Source organism: Oryx dammah, unplaced genomic scaffold (genome assembly GCF_014754425.2).
Source record: "Oryx dammah isolate SB20612 unplaced genomic scaffold, SCBI_Odam_1.1 HiC_scaffold_12, whole genome shotgun sequence".
NCBI lineage: Eukaryota > Metazoa > Chordata > Mammalia > Artiodactyla > Bovidae > Oryx > Oryx dammah.
In genome coordinates this window covers 60,377,092-60,386,449 of record NW_024070196.1, presented here as the reverse complement: position 1 = coordinate 60,386,449, position 9,358 = coordinate 60,377,092, and the positions used below count along the sequence as shown (strand labels likewise).

At 62.0% G+C, this 9,358-nt stretch overlaps 1 protein-coding gene across 1 annotated transcript; it reads right to left on the bottom strand.

Annotated features, from left to right (window-relative positions):
- On the bottom strand, positions 1-8,307 carry LHX5 (LIM homeobox 5). The gene is made up of 5 exons (XM_040251646.1): positions 8,135-8,307; positions 5,915-6,138; positions 4,991-5,268; positions 4,123-4,288; positions 1-368 (listed from the first exon to the last, which is right to left on the bottom strand). The coding sequence occupies exons 1-5, from the start codon at positions 8,305-8,307 to the stop codon at positions 1-3; spliced, it is 1,209 nt and encodes a 402-aa protein (XP_040107580.1).
- Positions 8,308-9,358: the final 1,051 nt, after the last annotated feature.

The following is a 9,358-nucleotide window of genomic DNA, read 5'->3' as shown; positions in this document are numbered from 1 at the left end:
TTACCATACGGCGGCCTCGTTGAGCTCAGGGTTGGGGTGCGACAGGGGTCCGCTGTAGCCGCTGGTGCCGCTCATGGGAAAGGGGGGGCTAGGGCCGCCGCTGAATACCTCGCCCGGCATGGGGTGCAGCGAGCCGGGCAGGCCCGGCTCCGGGCTCGGCGTGTCCGGGTGCGAGATCATATCGGTGAACCTGGGGTTGTCGGCGGCGTGCGGGCCGGCGATCGGCGGCTCCAGCGCGCCCAGCGGCGTCGAGCCGGGCCCCGAGGCGGCCAGAAAGCTCGAATCGGCCGGGGACTGCGCCTGCGACGGCGGGCCGTGCGCAAAGAAGTCATAGTTGCCTCCCGGCGCGTAGTAGTCTCCTTGGTAGTCTGCGGAGGGGACAGGGCGGCAAAGGGGAGAGTGAGAGACGGGGAGGTCGCTGAGGAAAGACTCAAGGGGCCTGGGGGAGGAGATCCGGGGGAGGAGATCCAGGGGAGGGGACCCAGGGAGACCAAGGGCAGAGAGGTGCAGATGCAGCTGGGGCTGGCGGGACAGGACGTTCATGGGGACCACTCCCGTGGAGAGGCCTGCGGAGACCAAGGGAGAGGCAGGCCAGAGGGCGGAAGACCAGACCCCGAGTTCGTGCTGGGGAGACAGACAACCAGTGAGACGCAAAGGCTACAGTCTCAGGAGCTGGGAGAGACTCAGGGACGATGAAGGACACACACCTTTCAACATCAGAGGTTCCCTGACACAGAGACGGAGAGACAGAGGTCACGGGGGAAGCGCAAGAGACAGAGGATTCCAGACAGTGCCTTAGAGCTGGCGAGAGAGCGAGAGGCACTGGACAATACCAGATAAAGAGGCAGGGAGAGATCGGTAGGACAGCACGCGAGTAGACACCCCAGACTCAGAGTCCGTGGGAAGGCAAGAAGAGAGATTCAGTCACTGAACCCACGGCTGGGACAGACACCCGGGGTTATTCAAGTTAAACAGAGATAGTGCAGGAGCCGGAAAGGGAAAGCTGAGGCGGCTGTGTGGTTAGAGACGCAGAAAAAAACCCGGGGAGAGACCCAGGAACAAGATGGAAGGTGGGGAGAGACAGAGGCGTCCAGGGACGCGAAAGATGAGTCAGACAGAGGGCCAGAGACCAGGGGGCTGAGAGACCCAGGAGCTGAGAGACCGGGAGAGGAGTAGGGCAGGGAGGCAGAGATGGCGGAAAGAGACCTGAAGGTGAAACGATTGCAATCGGGCGGCGACCCAGCCTGGGAGAAGCGCAGCCAGAGCACAGTGGCGCTGGCGAGTTCGGCCCCGGCAGCCGAAACTTGGCCGCGGACCATGCCAGGAGGCCTCAGAGCCCTCCCCTTCCCCGCGCTGCACCCCCTCGGGGCTCCGATCTGTTGCCTCGGCCTCACCTGGCCAGGAATGGAAAAAGCTCAGCCCAGAGATTTGGAGAGGCGGGGGGGACGATAAAAAAACACTCGTCGGGCCACGTCTAGAGATCCGTGCGCCTTGGAGTAAAGCTGTATCCGCCGGGGTGGGGTTGCCAAGACTCCCAAAGTTTTGGGGCATTTTGGGGACATTCAGCCCTTTTACCAATCTGGTGATAGCTATTGGTTCTCTCGGCGGAAAAATCCACAAATTCGAATTTTGCCCACAAATTCGGGGAGCGCAGTAACTCCAGATTACACGCCCGCCCATTCTCGACAAAGTGTTTCTGAGTCAATTCCGTGACCTCCTCCTAAAGCCCCCTTCTCTAAACCCTTTCGAACAGAGGACAGAGCCTCTTTCCCTCCACCTCGGGTTGTCCCCTGAAAGAGTGGGGCATGGGACCCCACGAAAGGAGCACCCTGACAATAACCCGCTTTGGGCGGAGGGAAAACCAGCGCGTCCGTAAGCCGGAGTCTCTTCAGCAAACCCACGCCTCCTGTTTAGGGCCGGGGTCTGTCGCCGGGGCGAGTGCTGGACTCCCCCTGCTGCCCTCTTCCTCCCTAAACCCTCCTTGACATCAGTCCAAATGGGGAGTGTCTGGAGGCGGGCTTGGAGACGGTTTAGGCAACAGCCAAAACGGTCGCCAATTACTTTTTTAAAACCGCTCATTCCATTCTCCCCGTAAGCGAAGAGAAAGGTTGGAAGCGGCGAATTTGGGGCCCCTAAGGGACGGCGATGGGGGACGGCCACGGTCCGTAGCGAGCCGGCTAGCCAGCGAGGGCCTCGGCCCCCGCGCGGAGCGCGCCGCCTCCGCCCATATGGCGGCCGGGCCGGAGGTAATTGGAACAAACGCCGTCTGAAAAGGGCACAAAAGCCGCAGCTGGGGCTTTGTCCCCGCTCCCACGGGGAGCCGCCGGCCCCGCCGCCCGGCCCCTTTCTCGCCCGCTGCCGGCCGCCGCCGCCGCCGGGATCTCCCAGCGCGGATTAGGCGGGGCTGCCTCCCTGGGGCTGGGGGGTCCGCGGCCGTCCCCCCAACCCATTCCGGAGAAAGAGGGACCCCGCGTGTCCAGGCCCCCACCCTATCCAGTAGACAGGGGGGTAGAAGAGGCGGTCGGGTTGGTGGGAAGCACGCTGGTCCTGGGGGAAACCTTGGTTAATTACCCAGGCGGGGAAAAATCCCGGACTGGTACCGCCCCGCCAACCTCCCCGCGCCAGGCGGAGATTTTGCGCGCAAGGAGGCAAAGATAGGTGAAGAGTGTCGGTGAGTAGCCGCCCCAGGACAAGTCCACTAGGCCGACTCCCCTTGGCATCTGTACCTGCCCTGCCATCTCAGTCTCTTCCCTAAAAGCACATCACCATTTTTCAGCCACAGTTTCCGGGGACCCTGGCCGGGCCAGAAGAGTTAACCTCCCAGGCCTGTGGATAAAACAAAGCTGGTAGAGGGTGCCCTTATTTTCCTTCCTGGGTCTGCCTGGGCACCGGGATCCTGGCTCTCCTCTTCCACACTGCCACCCAGCTGACTTTTCTAAAAGAAGTCACCTCTCACCAATCTGGGTTACTAGGGCCACCCACTTCCCCAGTCTGGGTGGAGCAGAGATCCCTCTCAGGCAAGGGCATTCCTGGGGGCTCCCCAAATTCAGAGGCTCAGGAATAGAAGGTGAGATGCCTTCCTTGAGCTCACAAGTCTGGGATGCGCAGGACGGGTGAGAGAGTCCAATAGTGCCCTGGAGCAACTGGGTCTCCACAAAACACGAGGTGAGGGAGTCGGGAGAAGTCACTCAGAAGAGTGAAGTGAACGCAGAGGGGAGAAGGGAGGACAGAAGAGAGAAGGAGAAAGGGAAGAGGTGACCAAGAGGAGAGCGCACCCAGGCCTGGGCCTGCTAACAGCAACAGAGGAATTCCTCTGGGCCAGGCTGGGCTTCTTGCCCCTGCAGCCCTATCGGAGAGTGGATAAGTGGGTTGGCTGAATTCTTGCTTCCCCCCACGCCCTCACCCCACCCCACCCACCCCCAGTCGTGATGAACCCTGGTGTTCTTGCAGCTGGTGGGTGGGTCAGAGTCCTAGTCCAGCAAAACCTGCCCAACTGCCGGGCATCTGGGCTAAATGGTCCAGATGCTGTGTACATGGTCCCTGAGGTCGGAAAAGGAGATGCTGTCTTGAAAGATAGTGAGGGGGTGACCCCAGGGGACCCCTGATCCCTCCAGCACTGTTTGTGCTGCCTGCCAGGGCCTGCTTTCCTGCTGGTGCCAACATACACCTGGCCAGCCCGTGGGCCAGGGCGGCAGAAGGTTGTGTGTCAGGCTGGGATGGGTACACGCTGAGTGCTTGACCTGGAGAGTGTCAGCGCGTCTGTCAGTATACCCAGGGGGTGGGGTATACCTGTGTTGGTTGTGGGTGATCATGTGTCTAGACGCGGGTCTCCGAGGTCTCTGAACTCGTGTGTGTCGCTGCGTGGGTGAGTGTGTTACTGCCTGTCTATCAAGCCATGGGTGAGTGAACGCATGTGTCTGATTTTCTGTCCATAAAGTATCTGAGCGTGGGTCTGCCCCTGTTGATGCGTGTCTCTTAAGGTGTGTTCATGATTGTGTATGTTTTCGCGGGTAGAAAGGAGGAAGGGGTCCCCAGGCACCCCAGATCGCAGGGATCCAGGCCTGTTCTCTCAACCAGCACTGACCTAGGTGTGGGGCACCACGTCCAAGGCGGGGTGCTTACCTCCGTAGTAGGTATACGGAGTGGACCCCAACATCTCCGATTCGTCCAAGCGACCGCCCAGCGGTCGCATGCGCCTCGGACTCCGGAAGAAGGCGTGTCTCCGGGCGCCCAGGGCGCTCAGCTGTTTCATCCTGCGTTCTTTGGACCGTCGGTTCTGGAACCACACCTGGGACAGAGAAGGGGGACGTGAGCTCTGATCTGGGTTCCCTTCTTTCCCTGCTCGGGCCGTCCCTGCTGGGTCCTAGCGCCTCCTTCTCACCAAGAATGCCCTGAGCCGGAGGGCCGGGCCGGATTAGACCAGAGGGGTGGAGAGGGGCCGCGGCGAACCAGCCAAGGGTGAAGGATTTCGCGGACCCGTGGGGCGACTCATAAAGAGCTGGGCTTCCTGGTCCTTGGCCCGTCTGCAGTGTGACGGCTTTATAAAGGCCTCCCGCCCAGCAAGGCGCTGGTCTCGGCTCCTCGCCTCCCCCAGCCCGGCTCTGGCCGTTTGTCTGTCTGCCCGCGCGTCGGGCGCCCGGAGGGAGCACACGGAGAACAAACAGCGCCTCTTCCTCTGCCCAGAGGATGGGAGGAAGGGAAAGGCACCCATATTCCAGCGAGGCTTAAAACCTTCCTTGAAAGGGGCGAGGGGCGGGAATCAGAGAGGTGAAGTGACCCGCCCAAGATGGCACCGCTGGAAGACAGCAGGGCCAGGCTGGATCTTCCGGCTAGGAGTGTGACCAGCGGGCCCCGACCTCCGGCGCACCGCCTGCCCCTGCGCCGAACTCGGCGCGCTCTTAGCCAAGGAGGCTGTGTCCGAGACTCCTCCGAGCTGCCCTGCTCGCGGACGCAGCGGCGCTGGGGAGGGGCGGCCCGACGCGGGCCGCACCTGGATGACGCGCATGTTGAGGCCGGTCTCCTGCGCCAGCTGCTCGCGGATGTGGCGCGTGGGCTTGGGCGTGGCGGCGAAGGCGGCCTTGAGCGTCTCCAGCTGCTTGGCTTTGATGGTGGTGCGCGGGCCGCGCCGCTTGGTGCCCGAGTTCTGCTCCTCGTTCTCGTTGTTGGCCGTCTCCTTGTCCGACGACGTCGAGTTGTCGGTCTCCTTGGGATCGTCCTGGAGTGGATCCTGGAGGTCCGGGGACAAGCTGCGGTCCGTACAGGACGACACTGCGGGAGGACGGAGCGGGAAGGGACCCGGACGTCAGCGGCGGCCCGAGACCTCTCCAGTCGGGTAGCGGGTTCCCGGCGGCCCGGGCCACCAGCGACCGCGGCGCGTTTCCCACCCCAAACCTGCCGCAGCCCCTCCCCCAGGGGCCCGACGCCCGCCCACTCTCTCCAGGCGGGGCCGGGCCTTCCGAGGGGCCCTTCTCAAGCCCTCCCAGCACTTCCCAGCCAGCGCTTGCGAAAGGGGGAGGCGCGCTCTCGGGAGAGGGGACGCGAGGAGGGTCCTGACGCCCTCCTGGCCTGGGATCTTCTTTTTCCACCTCTCCTTCCCTCAATTACTGTCCTCACTATGCAGCTAGAAATTAGCAGGAGCTGAAAAGATTCGGAAAGGGGAAACTGAGGGGCTCCAAATTGGAGGAGGAGGAGGACCGCTTGGACAACAACTGAAGGAGGGCAGGGGAAGAGCAGGCGCGGCAAGTATCTTGAGAGGCTGGCTGCTAACGCTGCACCTCTTCGCCAGCCCCCCACGGCCCCTCCGTGTGCCTTGACCTTTGAGTGGAGAGCTCTGAACCCGGGCACCGCCTCCAGGCGGGGGGCAAAGTGGGGAGGGCGCTGGGGCCTGGGCCGGGGAGGGGTGAGGGGCTCCTACCCGAGTTGAGGCTGCCCTCCTTGAGGCTAGAGGAGCTCAGGTAGTCGTCCTTGCACACGAACTTGTTCTCGTCGATGACGTAGAGCTCCTCGCCGGTGGACAGCTGCTTGTTGCAGACCATGCAGGTAAAGCAGTTGAGGTGGAAGACTTTGCTGCGGGCCTTGCGAACCAGGTCGCTCGGTGAGATGCCTTGTGCACAGCCCGCACACTTGGTGCCAAAGCGCCTGCAGATGGACACGGCCTGTCACCTGAGGCCAGCCCAGTGTCCCATCCTCCCCGAAGCCCTGACCTCCTCCTGCCCTGCCCTAGCTTCTGAGAAGCCTGCATTTCCACGTCTGTCAACAGGAGATCCCAGTCCTGTCCTCCCTGGCCAGAAATGCCAGACGGGAGACAAAATACCCTGGACTGTGCCTTGGTGGTCGGGTTCATTTGAACCCTGCTGGGCTTCTGGCAATGGGTGCAGCCTTCAGCCGAGGAGAAGGCCCAGAGCACCCCAAGTCGTGCCCTTCCTCCACCCCCACCCCTGCCAGATCCTCCCCGGGATGCTCCAGGCAAACTCTGCTCTCGAGGTCAGGGAGGATTTTAAAGCCAGGCAGGCCGGGTTGGGACCACTTCTCGGCTTTGCCTTCTGGATCCTTAACAGTCTGCTGAGATCCAGGTAGGGTCCGTCAGCCTGGCTGGTGGGTCTTAGCAATGGAGCATCGAGGGGGACCCTCTCCTGAGCTGAACCTAAGCAGGAAAGAGAGAGCCTCTACTGATTCCCAGCACTGTAGACTTTCCAGGCCCTGCTCTGGGCCCCACTGGAGCTGGTCAGGGGCCTGTGGGCTCTGGAAGGCAGGGACTAGGCCTCCAGGTCCCCAGATCCCAGGCCCTGGCAGGCAGGGGAGGAGGATATGTGATCAGAAGGCAGTCCTAAACCTGCATGGCCAGAACTCGGGATCTCTCCATTGCCTCCTTCTCTGTGTTTCCTGTCTAAATCCTCTTCTTTCTTCTAGGAGTGCTGGGAGTCAGCCGGCCTCCCCTGAAATGGATGGTGCAGACCAGCACAGGGAAGGGTGAGGAGAAGGGGGAGTGGTGAGGTGCAGGGGGAGAGAGGGCAAGGGCCCAGGACTCTGGGGCCCCACATCTACTCACACCCACGTCTCTAAACAGGGCGAATTTGGGTGACGTTGATGTAGTGAGGGCATTAGAAGCCATAAGTCACTTTTGGCCTTATCCGGCAGCATAATTGGCCATATGCACCTTATCAAAAATCATTAGGTGCTTTTCAAGCACCACATGAGGGGCCTTGGGCCTCTGGGGCCGGGGAGTTTACACGTGTAAAGGCGCGACTGACATTTTCTCCTATTCAAATTCCCCAGTGCCAGCCACCGGGCCGGTGAGCAGCCTTTCTGCACAGCGTTAATCATGCCCCCCTCTTCCCTCTGCGCCTGGAATTCGCACTCACAAAGCCGACTCTGGGCGCCCGTGGGGAAGTGGGCCAGGCCTAGCGGCCAAAACCCCCACAGCCTTCCAGGCCAACCCTCAACATTTCTCAGCTGGGAAACTGAGACTTAGAGAAGTGATCTCTGTGATCTGCCTGAGGGCCTGAGTGGGCAGCAAGGGTAGACCCTGCAGGTCCTGATTCCAGCTTCATTTCGTTTGTACTCTCAACAGAAGAGAAAATGTTTAAGGAGTTTGGGGCTGATGGTGCGGGGATGGGGGAATTGAGAAGATTCCCTTCCCATCACGAGAGGAGACCTTTCTGGCTGAGCCCCCTTTGGGGCTGGGAAGTTTCTGTTTGTCCAGAAAGGCTCGGGGAACCCTACCTGCCTGGAGCCCAGCCTCTGGACAGCCCGCACTCTGCCTGGTGGGAGAAGCCCTCAGCTGTCCCTAACTTCGCCAAAATCCTTAGTCTCTCAGAACCGGGCTGGAAGCTTCCACCCTGGGGTGGTGCCGGCTAGGAAGGGGCAGAGAGGAGTGTGGAGCAAGTTAGTCAGGGAGCTTCCTCTCCCTGCCCCACTGCCTATCCAAGCCAGCCTGGAAAAGCCAGCTAGAAGCAGCCCAGCCGCGTTCTTCTCACTCCGCCTGGGTTCCGGCCCTTGCTGGGAGAGCCGGCTCCGCACTGAAGCTGGTGAGACCGGGAGGCTGGGGTGGGTCTCTCCCGTTCCCCGGTGCCCCAGCGGAGCGCGCGCGGGGCGGGCGCGCGGGCAGCAAGTAGAGGCCGCACGGGCCACTTACCTGAAGAAGTCATTTTTGCAGTAGAGCTTGCCCTCGCGTGAGAAGCACTTCTCCGAGAGGTTGGTCTTACACTCGCAGCACTGAACGCATTTAATATGCCACGCGCGGTCCAGCACGTTCAGCAGAAAGCGATCGAGGATGGGCCGCTCGCAACCGGCACAGTGCACCATCATAGCCCCGCGCCCCGGCGGCTCGGGCCGCCTCGACCTCCCTTTGGGCCCCCGGCCCTCGGGCCCCCGGCCCCGCCGCTGTTCTCTGCCTCTCTTCTTGGCCGCCGCCGGGCGAGTCCGGTCCGAACCAAGACTCAGCCGGTCAAGTCCTCTCGTGATTCCTGGGCCTGGCGCTAGGCTGCCCGCGGTGGGGTGGAGACGTGGCGTTCACAGTCTCATGCCCCGGGCCGCGCGCCCCAGTATATCTTGGGTGGCTGCTGGCCTCGGCTCTGCCGAGCGGCTTTCCCCGGTGGCGGAGGCGCCGGCACTTTCCCCCACTTTCAAGCGGTCCCGATCCTCATCTTTGTCTGGCCGCCGCCTAATTCGCGCATCCTTATTCAGATTTGGTGACGTGGCGAGGCACGTAGGGGGCCCGGCGGCCAATGGGCTCGCGGTGGCCATGGCAACCTCTTAAATTTATAGCATATCTAAATTGGCTACAGCGTTGCGGTCCGGACAGAGCAAAAAAAACAAGGCATCAGTATTGTTGAGTATTAGCTTGTACCTGGTTCGGAGGCAAAGTAAGTATTTACCTTCCAGTTTGGGGCTGGGGGCTGGGGGGGGGGCGCGCGATCTGAGAACTGCCTCTGTCTTCTCTCGCCTCACACATACTTGGGGGTGGGGGTCAGGGTTCCAAGGCCTAGTTGGGAGGTGGGGAACCTCTGCCCCCTTCTCCATCCACGGAACTTGCAGAAGTTGCTCAAGGCGAGGATCGCGCGCTCTGTCTGCCTCCTCTTCCCCAGCCCAGTCCGCCGTTTTGGACTCTCCCGCCCGCGCGCCCCTGGGGGTCAGCTCCCTGGAGCTGCGACAGAGAGGTTCCCGGGACTCCCGGGAGGCGTCCCGGTTTCCTTTGTCATACATGGGGACTGGGGACGAGCCTGGCCTTTCTCATGGAAAGAGAGAGAGAGAAAGAACAGGCCCAGGCCCAGGTTGGGGGGCATGTTCTCTGGCCCGCTCCGAGACCCCGCGCTGGCCATGGGACTCGGGGGCGATGTGGGGAGTGGGGTATCCAGGG

Excerpts from the sequence above, each read along its gene's own strand:
- LHX5 (XM_040251646.1), bottom strand. The coding sequence starts at position 8,307 with ATGATGGTGCACTGTGCCGGTTGCGAGCGGCCCATCCTCGATCGCTTT. Across the intron at positions 6,139-8,134 it reads TGCAAAAATGACTTCTTCAG|GCGCTTTGGCACCAAGTGTG; the intron begins GTAAGTGGCCCG and ends GTCCATCTGCAG. Across the intron at positions 4,289-4,990 it reads TCAACATGCGCGTCATCCAG|GTGTGGTTCCAGAACCGACG; the intron begins GTGCGGCCCGCG and ends TCTCTGTCCCAG.